The sequence below is a fragment of the Prosopis cineraria genome, unplaced genomic scaffold, assembly GCF_029017545.1.
Source record: "Prosopis cineraria cultivar Desert tree isolate PC_DT_omini unplaced genomic scaffold, ASM2901754v1 PC5, whole genome shotgun sequence".
Classification (NCBI taxonomy): domain Eukaryota; kingdom Viridiplantae; phylum Streptophyta; class Magnoliopsida; order Fabales; family Fabaceae; genus Prosopis; species Prosopis cineraria.
Window position 1 is genome coordinate 10,441,348 of NW_026555336.1, and position 24,444 is coordinate 10,465,791.

Consider the following 24,444-nt stretch of genomic DNA (forward strand, 5'->3'; position numbering starts at 1 on the left):
GTGAGCTGGAGATGTATTTCCCACCTACTTTCTTTGACATAATGGTTCACTTAACCATTCACTTAGTGAAGGAGGTACAAATGTGTGGCCCAGCTTATTTAAGATGGATGTATCCTGTGGAGCATTATATGAAGATATTAAAAGGATATGTCAAAAAGCCGTAGTTGACCTGAGGGTTGCATTATTAAACGGTATATTAGTGAAGAAGCGGTTGAATTTTGTACTGAGTATTTAAAAAATGTCAATTATGTTGGGCTACCAGCGTCTCGACATATGGGAAGGGAAAGTGGGGAAGGGATAATAGGAAAGAATATAGTTATTGTCTCAAATTTACAGTGGGATCAAGCACATCTTTTTGTGTTGCACAACTCAGAAGAGGTTCAAGAATTTACAGACAAGTACTTGGCTGAGCTTAAGAAGGATAATCCCAATAGAGGTAAAACTTGGTATGTTTTGAACATAATAAGCAATTTGCACATTGGCTGAAAGAGCATATTTGTGATATGTTCAACATGAATCCTGATTCTATTTCTGAAAAAGTGAGATAGTTGGCTAGAGGTCCGAGCATGCAAGTAGCTTCTTATGCTGGCTATGTTATCAATTGATACACCTTCTATACTAAAGAGCAAGATAATCGAAGCACAATGCAAAATAGTAGCGTCACTCTTATTGCTCATGTGATACATGCAACTAGTTCTAAAGACAACAACCCAATATATGTAAATATGTCATATTTTGGGGTAATTGAGCACATTTGGGAGTTAGATTATGTAAAGTTTCAAATTTCAGTCTTCGGTTGTAAGTGGGTTGACCATAAAAATGGCTTTCTAATTGATGATAACTCAGGGTTGATATTGGTAAATCTGAACAAAGAAGGGTATAAAGATGAGCCTTTTATCCTTGCTTCACAGGCTTGACAAGTGTTCTATGTTCCTGATCTTGCTAAAACTAATTGGTCTATTATTTTATTGACAAACAAATTCATTGAAGACATGGATGATATTGTTGTTGAGGATGATCCATTTTTAGGAACATCGCTTGAAAGTAATTTTACCGAAGGTGATGCGTTCTATATGAGAAATGATCATACTGAAGCTATTTGGATATCAAAGAGAGGAAAAAGAATTTGAGACCAGAGTAAACAAGGAAAAGATCAAAAGAAGATAAGAAAAAGGAAAAGACCAACTTAAACATGTGTGTTTTTATTTTGTAAATAATTATTACTTGTGTTTATTTAATTATCGCATATAGTTTTCTATTTTCTAAATAACTGTTATATGTATGTTTGGTTAATTTTGTAAATAATTATTTCATGTGTCCATTGATTTTCTAATTATGTGTGTTCTTGCATTTTATAGGTAAATGGCTCCCAAGAAAGGTAAATGCAAAGGTCGTAATGACCTTGATGTTCTCAGGGGTGGCCCCAACATTAACCCTAACAGTGGTCCCAGCGTTGACCCCAGTGGTGGCCCTAGTGTCAACCCCAACAGTGGCCCTGATGTTGTAGCTAGTGGTGATGCTCCCAGTGCTGCTCCTAGTTTGATAATAAATGATGATCAGCTTCAGGAGGAGGCAATTAAGATTAGAAAGGGCTTAGTATTGATGACAGAAGTGAATAGACGGAGGATAGCTGGACAAAAATATCCCTTCCAATGGAATACTAAAGGGCAACTGATTAAGGACAATAAAGATAAATTCATCAGCTATATTGGAGCTGTTGTGAGAGCAAATTTGCCTATCACACTCAGAAATTGGAAGAAGGCAGATCAATCAACAAGGCAGTATATTTGGGAAGAAGTAGAGGTATATTTGTTAACTTACCATTATGTGACTATTGTGCCTATAATAGTTTATCAATTTGCTAATAACATGCTAATATTTTACAATCAGCATTTATAATTGATGCTAGTTGAAGGAAGTATGTCCTCCAAATAGCTGGGAGAGCAATGCATTCTTTTTGATATTTTGTGGGATCAAAATATATTAAAAGAGCAGGTAGAAACATTAGTTCTGAGGTCCCCACTTTAATTAGACCTTTGGTAACCCAACAACAATGGGATGAATTTGTTGCATCTTGTTTTCAAATGGAATTTCAAGTGATTTTAATTTACTAATAATATTATGCTATATTATAAGTTTAATTGATTTTAATTTTTTTCACAGCAATTGAACCAACAAAATTAGGAGTTGGTTAAGAAAAATCCTTATCTTTTTAAGAAAGGGCGTGTGGGGTATTCAGGCATAGAGGAAAAGATGGTATTTATTAATTACTAATTTATTAATTTTAAAATTACTCCACATTTATTTATTATATTTGCTAATTGCTAATTCTTTTGCTATTAACATGCATAGATTAAGTGAGAAGGCACAGGAGTTAGTAGCATATCTCGCCATATTCTTTTCATAGAAGGCCGAACTAATAAAGAGGGTAACATTACAGATGAGCATGTTCAGGAGATAGCTAATAAATGTGTAAGTGTCAATATTATTAATTTGACATAGTAAATTCAATTTTTTCATTCAAATAAATAATTTAAGTTTTTCAATTTGTGTCACATAGGCTACTATCTCAGATGAAGTCTCAAAGGATGAGCGTCTAGAGGATGAAGATATCTTAGGTCAGGCATTGGGTAATCCTGACCACCCCGGACGTGTTAAGGGTGTTGGTTTTGGCGTCACTAAGAAGTAAGTATTTAGGACTACAAAGTCATCAAAAGGTGCAACGCCTTCTTCAGCTGAGTTTAATGTACTAAAAGATGAGGTTGATAGGCTGCATCGGTTGGTTGATGTATTGCTCACGTCCGAGGGAAAGATATCTACTCCTGTGGACATTAGTCCCAATAGTAAGAGAGATAGTTGCATCATAGCTCAGCCTTCTTATCCGAACCTTCCTGAGGTAATATTACTATTTTTTTAGTTATATTCATTTTTATATTAATAACTTATAAATGTTTCCATTGCTTTAGGGTGAAGTCGAATGTGAGTTTTGGCAAACAGTCTATATCGCCGTGAGGTTGTAATTGGTATAATGTATAATGTCCCTGGGGGCACTATACATAATGTGCCAATTCCTTTAGGCCACGTATGAGTTTGTCTAAAAGTTTCTTTGGATGAAAACTATCAGCTGCCCATTCCCACAGAGGATGTGATGACTGTAGGAGATGCATTGGGTACTTTTGTTGCATGGCCCACCGCCCTTATAAAGCCAATATCTAACAAAGATAAGGTACATACATATATATATAAAATTTATAAAGCTGATCTCAAACAAAGATAAGATATCTATATAATAACTTTTGATCTCTAACTATCTCTGGTATATAGTCCAAGGAAAAAGACTTCCCTAGCAAAAATCAACTGGCAATGAGTCAAAGATTATTGCACCTCCCCTGCTTCAAAAGATGGAGCTTCAATTGTCACATAAATTCCTGACTTCACTAGGGGCATATACTGACATGCAAAGGAGTATTCATGATTTTATTACTGTAGACGTCCTATTCGAGCATTGCATGTATGACAGAGATCATACCAATCACATAACACTCAAAGTCGTAGATGAAGTACTCCACCATGGCATGATTAGCACGATCGTCATAGATTTTTATTTGAGGTACTTCTTTTACACAAGAGTGGTTATTATTTTTATAAATATATACTAATCTATTTGATTTATTAATTTTAGGTTTCTCTATCATATACTTGTCGTGCCCCGCAACCTTACTAGGATATTTTCCTTCATTTGTCCTTGTGACATTGCTGCTTTTCGTGACATTCAGGACTCTGATCGTGAAGATCAAGCAAAGTGGCTATGCAATTCATTCAAAGCCAGGACTACTAAAAAAAGGGGGAGGTTATTCTTGATACCTTACATACAAGGGTTAGTTATTTGTTATATTTAATGTGTTTTCTTAATTTTATTAACTATTTCAATTTGTTATATATTCTTTACAATTGTTAATTATTTTAGGGATCATTGGATGTTGATTGCCCTTGATTCGGCTGAAGAAAAATATGAGAAATTGGCCATCTATTACTTATGTTTGCTGGCGGACAACCGGATAATCGCAAAGATATGATGGAATTAATCAACAAGTAAGTGCATTAATTAAGTTTATACTTGTGTTTTTTAATATTTCAAACTTACCAACTTCTGTGTTTTTAAGGCTGTGTTTTTGTACCGCACGAATGAATCTTTAACTGTCCCTAGGGTCAAACCATTTGACCAATTGTTCACATGGACAGTAATAAGGGTACGTGTTTAAACATTAATTGTTCAAGTATTTATTAATGATTATTCAATAATTTAATATATTTTGTTGTTTTGTTTTTAAAGTGCCCATGTCAAAGACCAAATTCAGTGGACTGTGGATATTGCGTGATAAGATTCATTAGGGACATCATCACTCATGCCAAGACTTCAATCCCTACCAAGGTTCATATTTAATTTAAATATACATTTTATATATGGCAAAATTTCATTAGTTAGCTAATTAACTTTGATATGGTTATAATTTAAATTGCAGTATTATGATGATGCTTATTGTGAAGAATTTGGGGATGGTCACATCGATGAAGTGGTGGAAGAGTGGTGCCAACATATATTTCAACTTTGGATCATGCAAAATTCACGCATTTAGTGAGTGCACATTTGGAGCTTAAAGGCAAAAAGAATGTGGCTTAAGATAGAATTATTGTTTCATTTTTTAGGATAGAATTGTGATTTAGGATTAAGATTTACAACTTTTTTTGTTTATAATTAATGTGACTGTGTATATATGCGTATATATATATGTACATGTTCTTTTAATTCTGAAAGAATGTTGTTGATGATATATATATTTGTTGGATTGTTTGGATTATGAAATAATGTCAATTTTGTTACAGGGGGGTTGCTTAAATGCAGCTGCCATGTAAAAAAAAATTCTACAACATATTTGACAATTATTTTGATAACCGTCAAATATGTTAATATATTTGACGATTATTTAGTATAACCGTCAAATATGTATATAAATATTTGACGGTTCTAACATCTAACCGTCAAATATAGCATTGTTTTTTCAGTCAAAGCAAGTTCTTGTACCTTATACTTGATAGTTATTTAGAACCGTCATGTATAATATCACATATTTGACAGTTAAAATAACCGTCAAGTATATGAAGCTGCATAAATGATGGTGTCTTATTTGACAGTTTTTAACCGTCAAATATAAGTGAAAATAACTGTCAAATTACGTAATTTATAGTAGTGTTGGAAGAGTGTGATGCCATTAAGGGAGTTTAATGATTCATTATGCTATTAGGGAATAACCATAGGTAGGGCCAAGTATAAGTAATGTGGGCATTGGGTGAGCTAGAGATGGAAGTGAGCTAAGAATTGTGTGTGATTGATTTTGTTAATGAAATTCAACTTGATTGATTGTAGATTGAGCTCTTGGTCACCTATTTGACTTGAGAATTCATGCTTGGAGACTATAAAATTGAGGAATAGACCTTTAACCTCTCAAAGGTTTAAGCTAACTAGGAAACCCTACTTTAGGTTGTTATATGTTAATTGTAATGTGAATTGTGTATTTATCATGACAATTATGACCTGTGAAATTGGTTTACATGCATTAAAATTTAATGTTCTTGTAAAATTGTGTGATGTGTATTAAACATGTGAAATTTATTTCAAAATGAGTTTTGAAGTATTAAATGAGGTGTTTGAAAACATTTCCCTTTTTAATGTGTTATGAATGAGTGATTGATGATAAATATATTAAGGAGGAATATAAGAGGTTAAAAGTATGAGAATTTTTGCTCACTTGGGTAGCACACGATTGTGGAGCCCAACATATTGATTGATTTTGAATGAATGAAAATGTGAAAATGAGCAAATATTAATTATAGCAAGATCAGTGAGGGGAGTTTCACCTATGGATTGGAGTAGAGAAAAAAATACATAGTTATTTAGGTTGCCCTCCGGTGCATAGGGGTATAGCCTTATCCCATAGTTTGTTGAGGGACTAGAACCTAGATATCTCTACTAGTTTAATTAGGAGAATGGCCTAGGGTATAAGACACCCTAAAGATTTGATAATAGGGGAGCTGTGGTCTGAGAGTGAGTATATGATCTTTGGCCGAGTCATACCTCACAATTAGTGAGCTTGGGTAGTCTAGTCATATGGACGGGGCCTTATTCAGTGTTATAGCCCATGGTTTTAGTCTGAGAAAATAAGAAGGGTATAAGGTTGGTTGATTATTGCTTGTATAAACTTATGACATGTCACACATGTTAAGTTGTGGTAAGTCATGTGAATAAATAGGTCATGGTCACATATCTGAGAGTATTGTGACAATGTACCTAGTATGTGAGATAATGATGTTATAAAATGAGTAATGATGAGTTATGATGTGTATAAGCATGTTTTAAGTACTTGATTTATATGCATGTGCTTGGTTTACAATTGATATATAACTGTATAGGATAGGTTTTACTTCTTCTTTAACACTTTTCAGGCTCTAGCTCTGGTTGCAAGGGGGTAGAAGACTCAAGAGGCTAAGAATTAGCACATTCCTTATAGTATGCCTCTAGTATAAATTTATTTTGTGTAATAGTATATAATTACCAATTCTAGGTTGCATGCTATCACACTTGCATTATTTTATTATTATAAATATTTGAATTGTAATTTGGCCTCGAGTATTTGTGTATGATGAAATTTTTATGTTAATAGGGCCAAAATACTAGTGCAAATATAGAAAAGATGTTTTAAATATGTTATGAGATTTTTTATATAATGCAATAGAAATTTACCTCCCCCTCTATTTTTGGTAAAAAGGGGTTGAGGAATGAAATTATGTCATGCTCGTGTTTTAGTGTGCATGACATGTTGTATATAGTTCTATGTTCTATGAACATGGTCTAGGTGTTAGGAAAGACTTTTTGCACCTACAGTGGGTATTAGACACCTTTTTTGTATGAAATTTATGAAAAGTAGTCAAAATGTGTTTGGATGTCCAACTTCCAGGTGTGACTTGTTTTGGAAGTGAAACTTATACCATTAGCTAGTTCATGTAAAGAGCTTTTTGTAAAAACCTAGATCACATTATTCAAACATCGAACAGAGAATTAGGACACATTAAAAGTTCCCTAATTCTATTATCAAATGATAGCAAAATTACTGATATTTGTGCAACACACCATGGCGTATGCCGCCTAAGCTGTAGCGCATGGTACAGAGAGCAACACGTCGTGGCGTAATGTGCACAAGCTACGGTGCATTACCCTGCTTCACAACATAAGAGTTGTTTTTCACTTATTTTTTATTTCTTTCACTCCTCTAAGGTATCCCATGCTTTCGTAACTTTTTTTTACTCTGATATATGAAATTATAATTGATTTAAGTTCATTTTGATTAGAAAACTTAGGATCCCTTAATTTTGAACTAAAACTTGGTAATCATTTTTTGAGTTACTCCTTTAACTACCATGAATTATTTAGTTAATTGTGGTTAATAGAGTGAGATGTTACATACCCTGCTCAATTATCACTCACCACAACTATTATCTTCCTCACAAACACATTCTCTGTAAAGTCATCAGGTTCAAACTATAAATTCTCGTCTTAATCAGTGCTTTACCATTCTACACCACACAATAAATCAAAATCAAAGTAAAAGCCCTTTATTTGTTTTCAAAATCATAGGATCCTGACTTCTTAAAACATATATTCAAATAAGAGGGCTAACAGAAACGTGAACATAATCAAACGACTCAAAAAGCCATAATTTCTTAACCCCAAAAAAGGGCTATGCACCATGATGTGTAAAGCATGCATCGTGGCATGTGGCACAGAACCTCATGCTCTATTTCTGACTATGTTATGCACTGCGGCAAGCACATCATATGCTGTGGCGCGCCTGTCCAAAATTTTGCTATAAAAAATGATAAATTTTTGGTGTGCACCATTTTCACATTCGACGTTCGATTAGAGTGATTCAAGCACCCACATGAAGCTTATGATGTCTACTAGCTAATCAAACAAGTTTAGACTCGATCTAATAGTCTGATTTAAAGTTAGACACTCGGGTGAAAAAAGTTCCTTTTTCTTTTAAGCTCACACCTTAAATGCTCAATTCTTATTCATTATCCTATTAGACCACTTTAGGCCTTGAACTAAGTCCAAAAGGACCACATACACCTGATTAACATCACAATACACATCTATCACAACAATAGCCCATTTTGGCCTCTTAAAGCCATATTACACACTTGTGGTCTTATATAAGGAAAACACATATATAACATATTATCACATATACAACTAGACTTGCTCAACATTTAACCCTCCCACTCTTACATATGGGGCTCCGCCTCACCATATGGTCAGGAATCACAAATGTACTCAACTCTTTCAAATGGGGCTCCGCCTCACTATTTGTGTTAAGTTCGTACCATTTGTGTTAAGTTCTTATTTCACAACACAACATACCTTCAGTTCACATAATCAAACACAATCAACACATATATACATTAGTGAAATAAGTTACAAAATCATACACTTGCTTGTATCGCATTTAGCCTGCCCACATACCCTCCACTAGGGCACCCTAAGCACAAAGCAACAACATATATATATTTACAAGCAAGTTTTTCATCATAATTTACTTTTTCATGTTCACATACATTTATGCATCCTAGTTAGTAACTCAAACTCTATCAACACATTGTGCATTCATTCTTACTCAAAGGTAGTCATACCACTATCAATTGAGGCTACTCTCCCCTCATTTTCTTTCATGACCTTCTTAAGCTCTCTTCACCTGTGTTCAAAAATAATGAAGTGAGACATACATTCTAGTAACTCAAAGGTAACTCCAATTACTAGTTAGTAAGCAAAATCATAAACAAGCGATAAAGTAGCATGAGTAATGATACAAGCAATAACATATGTATATACAAGAATTCATTCTCATTAATCTCATTATGCTCATGTAATGCATTCCTAGTTTCTTCCTGACAGAGTAAACTCTGCACTCAAACTAGGACATCCAGTCATAAGGAATAGGGCCCATCATACCACTGCTTAGACTAGGTCATTTTCATATGAGTGGTCTCCTAAGTCCATCATGACAGAGTCAAGCTCTATGCTCTAGATCATTAAGACTTCCTAACCTTATATAGAGTATGACCACAGCCCCCTACACTAGTCTAGGGTAACCTCGTGGATCAATCAATATCTTAAGTCTGTCATGGTAGAGTCAAGCTCTATGCTCTAGATCATCAAGATTTTTTCTCTTACACTAGTACAAAAGATGAAATTTAAGGGGTACTTTCTACATCGGTTGGAAGGCAAACGATGTAGAAAGTTAAGGCGGTAGCATTTTTGTAATTTTGATAATGCATAGTATAGTTTTTACAGTGGATGAAAAGGGAATCGCTGTAGAAAATACTTTCTACAGTAGGTGAATAGTCACCCGCTATAGAAAAATGACTTTCTATAGCAAGTGGATGCCACTCGCTATAGAAAATTAATTTTCTATAGTGGGTGACTATTCACCTGTAGTAGAAAAGAGTTTAAATTTTTTTCCTCCCACTCATTTTTGCTTTAGCTATGTCTCCTCCCTCATTTCCTCCTCTTTACGCCTTAGTAGTACTCTCCTTCCTCTTCTCCCTTGAGCTTGCCTGACACCCCTCTCCTTCCTCCTTTCCAGCAAGCTATCCCTTCCCTTTTCCCCTCCCTTTCTCGTGCCCCCTTCTCTCCCCCTCCCTTTCCTATGCCCCCTCCCCCTGCCACACTGCCTCTCCCATCCCCTTCCCCCTCCCCCTCCTTTTTTATTGCTCCACCCCTCCCCTCTTTGCCACCATTCCCTTCGTATTCCCCTTCCCCTACCTCTATTGCCTCTTCCACCTCCTCTTCCTCCTCCTCCTCCCCCGCTTGCTCCTCCTCTTATTGCTGCTGCCACCCTTGATTGATTAGGTATGCCTCTTAATTTTGTAAAGATAATTTTTTATTTGATTGTATTTTTTTAATTTTTTAATTTATTAGGCTAATATGTATATATATATGATGATATTGATGTTGATTATTGTTAGGAGTGCTGTTAGTGGCTTCATAAAGCCTCAAGTTGTTGCATGTAATAATTAATTTGGTTTAAAATTGTTAACTTTCTCTATTAAAATTTTTTAATAGTCTTGGGAGGTCTAATTTTTAGGGCAGACTCTGCCAAAATTTTTTAAAATTCATTCTTTCCCTTAAATTGTTTAAATTTAATTATTATTGATATTTATTGTTGTTAGAAGTACTGTTAGTAGCTTCATAAAGCCTTAGGTTGTTGTATACATATGGTCATTAATTTGGTTCAAAATTATCAATTTTCTCTACTAAAATTATCTAAAAGTCTTAAGAGGTCTAATTTTTAGGGGAGACTCTGCTAAAATTTTTTAAATTTCATTCTTTCCCTTGAATTGCTTAAATTTAGTTTTTAAGAAGGCCTCATCAGGTTATTTATTTAGGAATATAGATTTTTGAAATAGTTTGAAGGTAATAACACTAGTTGTATTCTTTAGGAGTTGACATATGGATCGTAGTTAGATAAATGCTAGACGAACCAGTAATGAGTATGATAATGGGGTGAAGGAAGTTTTAGAATTTGCTAAGAAAAATGTTGCTGATAATAGTACAAGGCTCTATTGTCTTTGTGTTAATTGCTTGAATGAGAGGAGATTAGGAGCTACCAAAATAAGAGAGCACTTGATTTGTGATGGGATTTGCAAGTATTACAGGGTATAAATTTAGCATAGTAAATGATTGGAAAATTATAGTAACATGTCTTAATAAGTAGAAGTTAATAATCTAAATGATGAAATAGATATGAATGAAGATCGATTAAAGGACATGATCTGTAATGTTAGGGAAGAAGCTTTTGAACGAGCACATGTGTAAGATAACTTGTGCACTGATGCAGAGAAGCCTCTATACTCGGGGTGCACTAATCTCAGTTTTTTATTTGGGGTGATAAAACTGGTTACCTTAAAGGCAAGAGCTGGGTAGAGTAACTAAAGTTTCACTTAGTTGCTAGAGTTACTTCAAATAATGTTGCTGAAAGGCAATATACTATCAAATCGTTATTATGATGCTAAGAAGATCTTATGTCTAATGGTATACAAAAATACATACATGCCCCAATGATTGTGTGTTGTATAGAAAAGAGCTTGAAGGGGAGACAAAGTGTCCGAAATGTAAGGCACCACTGTACAAAGAAAAGGAGGCTCCTGTAAAGGTCTTATGGTATCCTCTAATTATACCAAGGTTTAAGCACTTGTTTGTAAATACTAATGATGCGAAGAACTTGATATGGCATGTAAATGAGAGGATATCTAATGGAAAACTTTGACATCCAGTCGATTCTCCTCAGTAGAAGAAAATTAATTAATTGTTTCCTGAATTTGATAATGAGCCAAGAAACTTGAGGCTTAGACTTTCTACTGATAGAATGAATTCTTATGGTAGTCTTAGTACTATACATAGTTCATGGCCTATGCTTTTAGTGATTTACAACCTATCACCTCGATTGTGCATGAAATGGAAGTACATGATGCTATCCATGTTAATTTTAGAACCAAAACAACCTAAAAATGATATTGATATTTACCTAAGACCTCTAATTGAGGATTTAAAAGTGTTGTGGGAGGTAGGTGTGGAAGTGTTTAATGCAAATCAGAAGGAAAATTTTAAGTTACATGCTATGATCTTTTGTACTATAAATGATTTTTCTGCATATGGGAATTTGTCTAACTATAGTGTGAAAGGTTATAAAGCTTGTCCAATTTGTGAAGAAAGCACAAACTATCATCAACTTCAACATAGAAGGAAGACAGTCTACCTTGGCCATCGAAGGTTTCTCAGAGGAGATCACCCTTATCATAAATTAAAGAAAGCCTTTCATAGTCACCAAGAGCACAATCATTCTCTGAATGCTTTGACTAGGGATCAAGTGTTGAATGGGTGAAAGACATCAATATTTTCTTCAGTAAGACTAAAAAGAATATTAGTACAAAAAACATATGAAAAAAAGGTCCATCTTTGTTGACCTTCCATATTGGCACAATCTTGAAGTGAGGCACTGTATTGATGTTATGTACGTGGAGAAAAACATGTGTGATAGTATTATTGGAACACTTCTGAACATACCAGGTAAGACCAAGGACGGTGTGACTGCAAGATTGGATTTGGAAGAAATGAGAATATGGGAGGATTTACACCCGAGACCAAAAAGTAAAGCGAACTTATTATCCCCAGCCTCTTATACATTGTGCAAGTCTAAGAAAATAAGTTTTTGTGAGTGTTTATGTGGAATTAAAGTTCCTTCGGGGTATTCTTCAAATATTGGGAAGCTTGTGTTTGTGAAAGAGTTGAAATTGGGAGGCTTAAAGTCTCATGATTGTGCCATGTCTTGATACAATAACTATTACCTTTGGCTATTTGAGGCATATTGAAAGAAAATTTAAGACTTACAATAACTAGACTCTATTTCTTTTTTAATGCTTTATGCAATAAAGTTATTGATCCCTGTAAACTGGAAGAGTTAGAACAAGAAGCTTGTATGATCTTATGCCAACTTGAAATGCAGTTTCTTCCTACATTTTTTGACATTAAGGTTCACCTAATAGTGTATATAGTAAGGAAGGTGAAATTGTGTGGCCTTATTTATTTACAATGGATGTACTCAGTTGAGAGATACATGAAAATACTAAAAGGGTATGTCAAGAATCCATATCAACTGAAGCATCAATAGTTGAAAAATATGTTGCCGAAGAAGCTATAAAATTTTGTTCTAACTACTTGTCATGTACAAAATCAATTGGAACTTCCTAAATCTCATCATAAGAAGAGGCAATTAGGTCAAGGCACACATGGAGTATCAATAAAGAGCATGAGTCATGTTGAATTACAAGAAGTATATTTACATATTTTGAATAATATTGATGAAGTTAAAGATTACATGTCTTCTCACAAAGAACTTCTAAAGGTAGAAAATTATCAAATGAGAGTGACTGAACAAAGGTTGTTGAAAGAGCATAATAGGACTTTTGTAGATTGGTTCAAGCAAAAAGTTTTGAATGAAAGTAGTATTTCTAACACAGTTAAATGGTTGGTAGGAGGTCCTAATTTTGATGTTATATATTGGAATGCGTATGATATTAATGGATATTCTTTCTATACAAAGTCCTTGGATGAAAGGAGTATAGTATAAATAGTGGGGTTATGATACTGGCTGAAGCCATTTACTTCTCTAGCTTAAAAGATAAGAAACCTAAACTAGTAGCAAGGACATATTTCAGGGTTAGTGAAGAGATTTGGGAGGTTGATTATACAAAATTTAGAATTCTTATTTTCAAATGCAAATAGGTTGACATCAACAGTGTTCATAATGATAAGTTAGGATTTATAATATTTGATCTTAAAAAAACTAACTTATGGGGATGAGCCATTTATCATGGAAAACCAAGCTAAATAAGCTTTCTATGTGACAAATTTAGAAAATAAAAATTGGTCAATAGCACTCAAAGGAAAAATGGTGATTGATAGTGATGATAATCAAGAATCTAGCTTCAATATTTCTGAAACCCCTACTTTCTCATCAAGGCTACCAATTTTGAATGTAGTAGATGAAGTAGATGATGAACATGTCACAAGAAGTGATTACCATGAAGGGATATGGGAGAATATCCCTATATGAATTTAGTTTTTAAATTAAAGTATGTTTTTTAAGTTCACTTAAATTTATATTATTTTTCTAATTATCGTATATTTGTTTATTTTTCTAATTAATTTAATTTATATGAATTAATAGGAACATGGAGAATCAGAGTAAACATAGTGATGACACTCAGAGCTAGCCCACTACTGGCTAGCTACTTGGTGATGAGTCAAGTCAAGGCACCCCTAGTGAGAGCTAGTCTGTGAGGAGAGGTAGACATGGCACATGATTGAGAGATTTAACATTAAGTAGGAGTGTTGGGCACAGGTTACCAATCAAAATTGATTAGAGATGGAATTCGATAGGGGAACACAAGGCCAAGTTTATTAGTTTTTTGGTCTCCTATCTTGTACCAAGCCCCCTATTGTATTTAAAGACTGGCCTGATATGCCATAACATGTGAAGGACTAAATATGGGAAAGTATTTAGGTACGTAATTAATTTATGCATGAAATTATATATCATTGTTAAATTACTGATTATCATCTTGTGTTTCAATTGTAGCTCACGTACGATGTTCCTTCTAATCAAAATTATTGATACAGGTTGTTTTCCTACTATGGAACGCATAGGAGAAATTTCAAGACTAATCTTGCTACGAGATATATCCATATTGAGGTGCTAGAGGGTCAGGCTCGTCTTAATCCTCTTGACACATACTAGTTCCTTGATGAAGATACCTGGCAAGAATTTGTCAGGATTCAAACTTCTGAAAAAGCTTTAGTTTGTTGATTTCTAATTAATTTAGGTTTTGTTTAGTTTTACTTCAACTATAAAATCTAAAATTTATTTTTTAATAGGAAAAATGAGCTAAAGGGCAGGAAATTGCTCGACAAAATCTATGCCCCCACACGTTATCTCATGGGGGTTATGCTAAGGCTAATAATATATTGATGGTAGAGAAATAGAAGAAGAGAGAAGAAAAAGTTAAGTCCAAACCTTCCATACTCCTTTCTCCACCATCCCCCATCTCCCGAGAGGAGAAATGGAAATTTGGACACCAATACAAAAAGGGGCAAAAAAAGGCTATACAAGCGAGGCAGCGCACGAGATTGCTGAGAGGATTGTAAGTAATATTATTATTTCTTATCCTTTTAAATTTCAATACAATTGTGTATAATATTAATTGAGATTGTTATTTTTATATTACAGGATGCTTTTAAGGAGCAACAAGCTGAAGCAAGTTTCATTCCAGAGGGCAGAAATGATATCTTGATGGTTACAATAGGAAAACTAGAGCATCCGGGTCGTGTGAGGGGCGTTGGACATGGTGTTGACATAAGAGACTACTTTGGAGCACCTTTACACCCCAACTCAGGAGGTATAGTGACTAAAGAAGAGCATGAAACAGTGATATCTATTGTGAGGCAGAAAACTAAAGAAGAGTTTGAAGCTTTATTCATAGCCTGGTTTTTACAGATGAAGGAGCAAATGAAGGAGGAAATGATAAGCATGATGAGCTCACAACAGGAGACACCTACTGAACCAATTTATACGTCTCTTAGATTTCATAGCACAAAAGGGAGTAATGTTCTTGAGCGTGTGTCAGATGGTCCTTCTAGTGACAATATTGGTGAACTATGTGAGATATTTCTAGAAGATCCTGATAGATGCTTGGTTGCTTTTGGTAGCGTTTATAACTTGGGGTCAACCATTGACCATAAGAAAATTCAAGATTATCAAGTAAGAATGGTGGTTGAAGATTCAAAAGTGCCATTCCCTACTGATGAGGTGAAGAATGTAGCAGAAGCTGTTGGCAATTTTATCTTGTGGCCCAAGAAACTTGTGAATATGGTTCAACATATGGTATGAAATTTTATTATGTGGTAGCTTTTCTAAAATGTTTTCTTACTAACTGTTTCTTTCTTTTTTATTATGTATAATAGCTTCCTTCACTGAATCTCTCAAAACTTCTAAAACCCTCATTAACTCCACACCACTGAATGATCTTAATGGCATATGATCCATCATTCAAACTCAAAGATTTAGAAATGGATCTAGAGGTTATGGGTAAGAAAGACATGATAGTGACAATTGAACTGGAAGATTTGCTTTGACTTTTGTCAAATAGTCAGCTTACCACACCATACATTGAACTATTTATTATGTAAGTTTGTGTTTCTTTAATGCAATTAACTTAGTTATCAAGTCTAGTGATCTAGCACAATTGCATTGTTGTAGTTACCTTCATCATTTATGCATCACATCGGGCAAAGTGATAAGTTTGGATTCCTTTGCCCACATCACATAACATAGAAAGGGAATACTCTAGAGTTAAGGGCCCAGTATCTCTAGCAAAGAATATGTGAAGTCAAGAAGGATGTTTTTATGGTTTCATACGTGCACTCGTAAGGATCAATTTGTAATTAATAGTTTTTTCGATATAGATTTACTTTAACTCATCATATTTTACAGGGACCATTAGCAGTTGTTTATTCTTTCAATAAAGAGTAACACTATTGTCTTCTTATGTTCCTTCGATTACAAACTTGGGAAGGAAATGAAGAAGACAATAGACTCGTGAGTATATTTGTACAAAAATATTTAATATAATTTACACTTAATATTTTAGTTACTAACTTAATGATCTTGATCATAGAATAATGAAAACATATCAAAATGTGGTCTTACAAAAGCATGAACAAGGATCCTACATAGATTGAGCCAAAGGTGAAACTATACTTTAAGAATATGTTCAATTACTAAGATATTTTATTGATTTCTTATGATTTGTTCTTATACAGAGCCGTAGACAACTAATAAAGACGAACTTGTGCAGCTTATATGTGATGAGACATATGCTCGACATTATTACATTGGGCATGACTGAATTTACAAAAGAGGTAAATATATTTTTAAAAGTTTTATTTTATTATGTTATTTGAGAGTACATAATAAGCCTCTTTTACAAATTATATTTTAGATATTTGACAATTCATATCCATTCCCCAAAGCTGAAATTGAAAACATCTGCATACACTGGAAAACTTATTTTGATGATAATTTGTGAATTTTGTAGAAGGCTTCATACAATTTAAGAAGTTTATTAGTTGTAGACAACTTTTAAAAACATTTGTTGACACAATGTTTTGGATAGCTTAATAGTTTTTAGATAGTTTATAGATAACTTTTAGTTTTAGATAGTTGTTAATTTAATTTTATATTGAAAATTGTAAATATATTATGCTGTATAATTTGGCTGTGGTAATTTTTGTGTACAGAGTAGGATAAATTTAAAAATATGAACGTTTATTTTAAAAATAAAATACACTTTTTATAGTAGTTATTACCATAATTGGTGTAGAAATTACTATTCTATATCAGTTAATGTAAGAACCGATGTAAAATATTAAACTTTTTACAGCGGTTGGCAAAGCACCATTGTAGAAAGTACACTTTCTATAACATCCCGAAAATTTTAAGATTCAAATTTATTTTAAAAATAAAATAAAATATCTATAATCAAATTACAATTTAGAATAATTTGATAGAGATCTAGAGTTTGAATTTTTCTCAGCAAAAGTTTGGTTTTATTTGATTTTTAACTATGGAAAAAATTACCAAAGTTGACCCAAGCTTTTGTGCTATAATAAAAAATATTGGGCCCTTTCTTGTAATTTTCCCTAAAATATTAAATTAGTATTTTAAAGGGAAAACTGAACACAGAAACACAGATATGAAACAAGGAAAAGAACAAAGAGTGCATGAGAGAGAGAATGGATAAGAGAGTAAGAAAGGAAGGAAGAAAGGGAGTTAGAGCTCGAATTTAGGAGGCTTTAAGACCGTTGCAAGCTCAACTACACAATAGATAAACTCCCTACTTCAATTCTCTTCCCTTCCTCTTAATTTTCTTCAGTTTTTGGAAGAGGAAATTTCTGAATTTTGGTCCCAAAGGCTTTATTCTTGTAAGCTTTAGTTTCTTTGGATCTTAAGGAGGATGTTTTGAGTTTCTATAGAGTGATCTAATGTTTTGAGTGGATAATTAGATGAAAAGAGGTGGTTTGGGCACAAATTAAATCTCGAAAGATTGGGTTTTTCTCTTTAATGATTAAAGTCTATTGATTTAGTTATAATTTTGCCATTTGAGCTCAATAAGATTTAAATTAAGGTTTGGTTTTTATTATAAGGGCCAATGGTAAAAGTTGGTAACACTAAGTGAAGGTTTTTAATTAATTAAGAATTATATGAATTGGAAATTGGCCTAGTGGTGGCTAATAAATGATTTTGGTGGTTAAATGGTAATATGAGAATAGTTGGTTTAATACATGGACCATTGGAATGGATTATGGCTCATTGACCCAAGTTGTGTGGTATGAGTTATATTCTTCTTTTATGCTATTGGCCATGAAAAGTGATGTGGATCACTTATATGTTGTAAGAAATTGTTGGTGGAACTTATTGAGAGGTAAGGAACAAGCCAAGTCCTATTTTGTATAAGAGGAATTCTTTTGATACTAAAGGATTAAGGTAACAGGAAAATTTATACTTCTTATTACTTTATTTAGCCATTTTTGAGTTGATAATATTATCTAGCATGCATTACATGTTTTAAATAATTGAATGCAGATAAAATGTGTTTTAGAAGGGTTTATGGAGTATTGCTTTAATAATAATACATCTATGTTTACTATCTATTTAATAATGATGTTACTTATAGAAATAAGATTATTAGCATGCATTGTGATCATAAAAAATGAAGAGTTGCACTTAGGGGAGTGCAACTAGGTTTGGTACATTAGATAGGCTAAGGAATTACTTAAGGGATGAATTATGAGTGTTATACTACCTTGAGTGTTGAAGTAATCAATACTCGAGAAAGGTACAAAAAGGGTAGGAGGTATGATCTCGGTGGGAGTTCACCAATGGAGAGATGTGGTCTTGTGATATTCTATGGCTCACTGTCTGTACTCAAAGTTGCCTTTCGTATTATAGGCTCAGCATACTAAAGTGGCTAGTAGATTGAGTGTTCGACACCTCTTAGTGGGAGAGGGAATCTGGCATATGAAGTGTGAAGTTGAGTACCTAGGCCAAGGTAGCCCTCACATGGAGAGTAAGTTAGGTTGACTCTAGGAGGGAGTTAGCTTTGACTACTCAGGATTCACGTCGAAGGGGCACAGGTGGTTTAGTGGATCAGATCATGCCTTGGTTTATATGTTGTGCCTATAAAGGTACAGTGGGTACAAGGTTTACCTACAAGCTAAAGAGTGCTAGGGGGTATTCTGTTAGTCAGGAAAGGCTATATTGACCTATCTCATAGAAGGGTCAAATTTCAATAAATGTGTATGATTGTGATGTAATATGGTCAATCAGGTGTATTAGGTCCTTTTGAACTTGATTCAAGGCCTTATGTGGTCTAATGAGAGAAAGGAATTGATTTGAGCACTTGGGTATGCAATTTTTTTTCATAAAAGTGACTTTTTGCACCCAAGTGTCCAAATTTTGATCGGACCATTGGATCATGTCTAAACCTATCTTATTAGTTTGCTTATGAGTTAAGCTACATATGGGTGCTTGAATCACTCCAATTGGATGACATATATGAAAATAGCACATGCTGGAAATTCACCATTTTTTGTTGTCAAAATGACAATAAAAATTCGGATAGGCATACTACAGCACATGGTGTTACATACCATAGTGCATGACATAGAAAGGTTGAGCATATGGCTCTGTGCCACATGCTGTGGCACACATTCTACACGTCACATTGCACGGACCAATTCCCAACTTGATTTTGTGTTGAAAATGCATGCAATTGAGATGAGAGTGATCATGGGTTACGTCCACTATATATTAGGTAAATATATGATTTTCTTTCACTATGTATTCTCTGATATGGTATGATTTTGGATGGTTATACAAAAGAAGTCTTTAGCTACAACTTTTTGAACTAAATTTCTTTTATTACTAATTTCTTGTTTAAAGGGTAATTCTATTAATCTTCTCCTATATCTGGAAGATAGAGGAAGAGGTTACATTTTGATATAAGTTTCTCGAGTTTCAGGACCTAATTATCATTGATGCATTCATTTAGAAATATGGCAACTTATACTTGTTCATTACATGACTCTTTCCTTGATGTCCTTTGTGTTTGTTACTTTCATCCTTAAGAGGGGAGAAAATAGTATAGTATGAGAGGCACTTGTGTTGGAACTATGATGTCTAGATAGATTATTAAGGAGGAGCAGGAGCCGAAAGTTTAATCAGTTCAGCCATAAATGGATAGACCCAATGACCTACTTGAAGAGTTTGGAGATATGGTGGTAGACATAAGATAGACGGTTAGGGATCATGATATAATTCTAAGAGGTAGAGAGCAAGAAGAAAAGATTGAAGCTCAAAATATTTTGATGCATGAGAAAGCAAATAGTAGATCTGGACTATCTCAAGGTTCGAGTAGCAGATTAGAGATTCTTAGCACTGATCCATTTATTGATCGTGCTTAGAAGATGTTTGTTCAGTTTAACCCGTCAAATTTTGATAGAAGCATGAGAGAAAGGGAAGTAGAACTTTTGAATGAGTGACTAGAAACCATATTTGAGGTGGTAATTTGTACCCCTGAGCAGAAGGTTATCCTAGCCACAATTCAGCTAATGAGTGCTGCCAAGAGGTGGTGGGAATCTGTGAGGCCTTTGAGTGGTATTTGATTGAGCTAGGATGAGTTTAAGAAAGTATTCTTCGATCAGTATTTCCCAGTCTCATTCGGAACTAAGAAGGAAAAGGAGTTTCATTCTTTCAAGTAGGGAGAACTAGATGAAGAAGAGTTCATAATGAGGTTTAATGACCTATCAGCTTACTCCACATACCTCCAGCACAGCAGTGATATAAAGTAGAAAGCTGAGCGGTTATTAGAGAAGATGAGGCTTGAGTATCACCAGCAAATAGTGCTACTTAATGTGATGGCTTATGAAGAAATGTGCCATAAGTTGAGAGTAGTAGCTAGGCATGGCAGAAAGATAGATGGCGAGAGGAGGTGAGGCAATATGGGGAGGTTTTCATCTCCTTTAGGTCTGACTGGTGGAATTTCTAAGAGGACTGGGTTCAGTGCAGGCAATTCTAGTTCTTCTAGGATAAGAGGATTTGTTATAGCATCTCAGTCTTGACCTATGCATAAAGGGTCAATGCAGAGAGGTAGGGGCCTGCGAATTGGGCCTCCATAGTCTTCAAGGCAAGCGTCAAATGTTCTAGCTCCAACTCTAAGTACTAAAAGGACACCCCAGTGTAACATATGTGGTAGATCTCATCTGGGAAGATGTTGGGTTTATTACAAGTATGGTAAATCAAGACACATAGCAAGACAATGCACAAAGGGTAGAGTTGAGGGGACTGAGTAGAGATCTACAGTTCTTGGTCATGTGTTTGACGTTATATAGGAAGAGGCTAGAGCATCTTCAAACCTAATTAAAGGTATGAATTTTACTAGTGGCTCGAAGTAGAGGCTGTAATGTCCACCTTGACATTACCAAAATTCACTACACAATCATAACAAACAATCATCATTAGGAGCAAGGATTACTCCTAAGCTCACATTATCCATGTAGGGGTTAAAATTAATAATCTTTTAAAAATAATTGTGGAATATTTGGGAACCTATAAAAACCCTTCAAAATGATAGTTTGAGCTCAAACTTGATGTTTTAAATAGGCATTAGAAGTATGGAAAAGTTTTGGGAAGCAAACTACTTCAAAATAGGGCCAAAATGCACTGGGGCGCACGTGTCCATGACAGCAATATTGTCATGACAACCTTTTTGGACGAACTTCGAACACACGCCATTTTCACATCTGATGTATGATTGGAGTGATTCAAGCACCTACACGAAGCTTATTCAATAAGCTAACTAATGGTATAAGTTTCGTTATGATCTGACGTTGTATGAGAATTTTAGACACTCAGATGCAAAAGTTAATTTTTAAAGAGGTTTTCGAGCATCCAAGTACCCAAAACTCATAACTTATACTATTAACCTATTGTGAGGCTTGAACTAAGTCTAATGGACCAAAACACACTTGAATGACCAACCAAACACATAAAAACATATCAAACACAAAATTTGGCCACTCAATGGCCATTTCACCCAATATGGCCAAAACACACAATCAACACTACATGCACTATTTGGCTTCTATTGGCACATAATATATTACAATTACATTCCTTGCACTTGTATTAGCATTTTAGCCCATCACCACAAAAATTGCCACATATTCACCTCATATACAATATTGGGCTAAAATACACAACAACATAGTATGAAACAAGTATAACCAATCAAAATGATATGCATTCCTAGTTGGCAACATATAATATCATATAACAAGTTTATGTACATCACTCAAACCAAAATCGGGCATTACTATTCACTGTAGCAAATTTATAAATCCTTGCCCGATTCCTTCCGTTAGTATCAACTGTAGCACCTGTAAAATGGTAACCACAGGGTGAAATAAAAATCTTAGTAACTAAGATAATCTACATTATTGATTAACAAGCCAAGTTATAAACAAGCATTAAAATAAGTAACATAATCACATCATATAAGATCACCACAAATTGTATGCATGATCCCTAACCATCCAGTCCTTCAATACTTTCAACCAAATCGGTAGGCTATTTCACAGAATCAAACCACATGTATGGTCCCCAAGCTCACCATCCATGGTAGGACTACCCGGCCAAGGTGTCCTAAACCACTTCTGGACTACTGTTTCCCACTATTACGAGTAATTGGGGTGTTGTTACTCCAACACCGCATCCTATGAATGCTAAGAAGTATAGTCTCTAACTCCGCGCCCTTTTGGGTACTAAGGAGAGTAAGTCTTCAACACCGCACCCATTTTCAAGCGCTAATGAAAGTAAATGCTGCACCTAGTGTCCCGAGGTACCAGTAATGCCATATGGACTTAATCTTCACTATCTCCACTAGGGTGACCTCCTACCCTTTAATATGCCACATTTCACTACATATCTCCACTTGACCATGCATAAACAACTTTCCAAATCAATATAAAAAATCTTACCATTTGCTTCAAAAATATAGAATTTCATAAACTAATACTCCACTCATTTTTTAAAATAGCTAACCTTTAAAGAATTTTTACATATATACTGAACAAATTATAGAAAAGAACCTTAGAATAACTTATACAAGGTAATAAACAATGCAAATTATTTAGTTATCTTAATACTTTGTTACTAAAAGGGTTACCCGTGGTATTAAATTTCTTCTTGTGTCAAGGTAAGTCTTCCCACACCACAATCTACAACAACAAGTACTATATGTTAATTTTCAATTAACCAAGCACCATTAACTACCAATAACCTCCCAATTCTCCCACTTCTCACTCATATTCTCAATAAAAAGACTTGTTAAGATTAGAATTTGTCCACACCATCCCTTTAAATCTCTTTCTAACTCTATCACAACATAAAACTTAATATCTCAACTTATCACACTTCAACACCTTATGATTAAGTTAACGCTTGATCTAAAATTCACCAAATAAGAAAGTAGCTTCCTATTACCACATATCCAAGATCAAGTTAAGGTGGTGTGGAGCCATTCCTTTCTACACCACCTTAACCAGTCGAATAGTCTTGTTCTATAATTGCTTATCTTTAACATCTACTATTTGTTCTGGCTCTACTCGATAAGTCATATTCTCTTGCAGCTCTACCTCTTTAGGTTTAATCATATGAGATAGATCAGGTTGATATTTCTTCAGTTGAGAAACTTGAAAAATATCATGAATCCTAAATAATTGTGGTGGCAGGGCAATTTGGTAGGCAACTGGCCTAACTTTCCTGAAGATCTCAAATGGATTCATGAATCGAGGAGATAATTTCTTTACTTTGATTGACCTCTCGATTCCTATCACAGGTGAAACTCTTAGAAAAACATGATCACCAACCTCAAACTCCAACGGCCTTTGCCGTTTATCTGCATAACTCTTCTGCCTACTCTGAGCCATTAGAAGTTTCTGCCTTATCATTTGAATCTTTTACGTCGTCTGATCCACAATATTAGGTCCCATAATGCTTTTCTCACTTAGTTCAATCCAACAAAGAGGATATCAACATTTTCTTTCATATAGTGCCTTATAGGGAGCCATCCCTATACTAGAGTGAAAACTATTATTATAGGCAAACTCAACCAAAGGAAGATGGCTATCCCAATTGCCTCTCAGTTCTAAGGCACAAGCTCTCAACATGTCCTCTAAAGTTTGTATAGTCCTTTTTGTCTGTCCATCAGTCTGTGGATGATACGCTGTACTAAATCTTAATTCAATACCCATTGCTCTCTGCAACACTTTCCAAAAAATCGAGGTGAACCTCAGGTCGATCAGGACAATATCTTTTGGCACCTCATGCAACCGCACAACTTCCCGAATGTAAATCTTTGCTAACTTCTCTTATGAATCACTTATTTGCACTGCCAAGAAATGGGCTGACTTTGTCAACCTATCTACAATCACCCAGATAAAATCATGACTAGATTGGGTTCTTGGTAATCCCAAAATGAAATCTATAGATATACTATCCTACTTCCATTTCGGTATCTCTAGTGGTTGTAAGGTTCCTACTGGTCTTTAATGCTCAATTTTAACCTTTTGACAAATTAAACACCGAGACACAAAATCTATAACATCCCTTTTCATTCCAGGCCACCACCAATACTGCTTCATATCCTGGTACA

General features: G+C 34.5%; 1 protein-coding gene across 1 annotated transcript; it reads right to left on the reverse strand.

Moving 5' to 3' along the window:
• Positions 1–23,350: 23,350 nt before the first annotated feature.
• On the reverse strand, positions 23,351–23,719 carry LOC129310742 (uncharacterized). Its single transcript, XM_054952660.1, has one exon. The coding sequence runs from the start codon at positions 23,717–23,719 to the stop codon at positions 23,351–23,353; it is 369 nt and encodes a 122-aa protein (XP_054808635.1).
• Positions 23,720–24,444: the final 725 nt, after the last annotated feature.

Excerpts from the sequence above, each read along its gene's own strand:
- LOC129310742 (XM_054952660.1), bottom strand. The coding sequence starts at position 23,719 with ATGGCTCAGAGTAGGCAGAAGAGTTATGCAGATAAACGGCAAAGGCCG.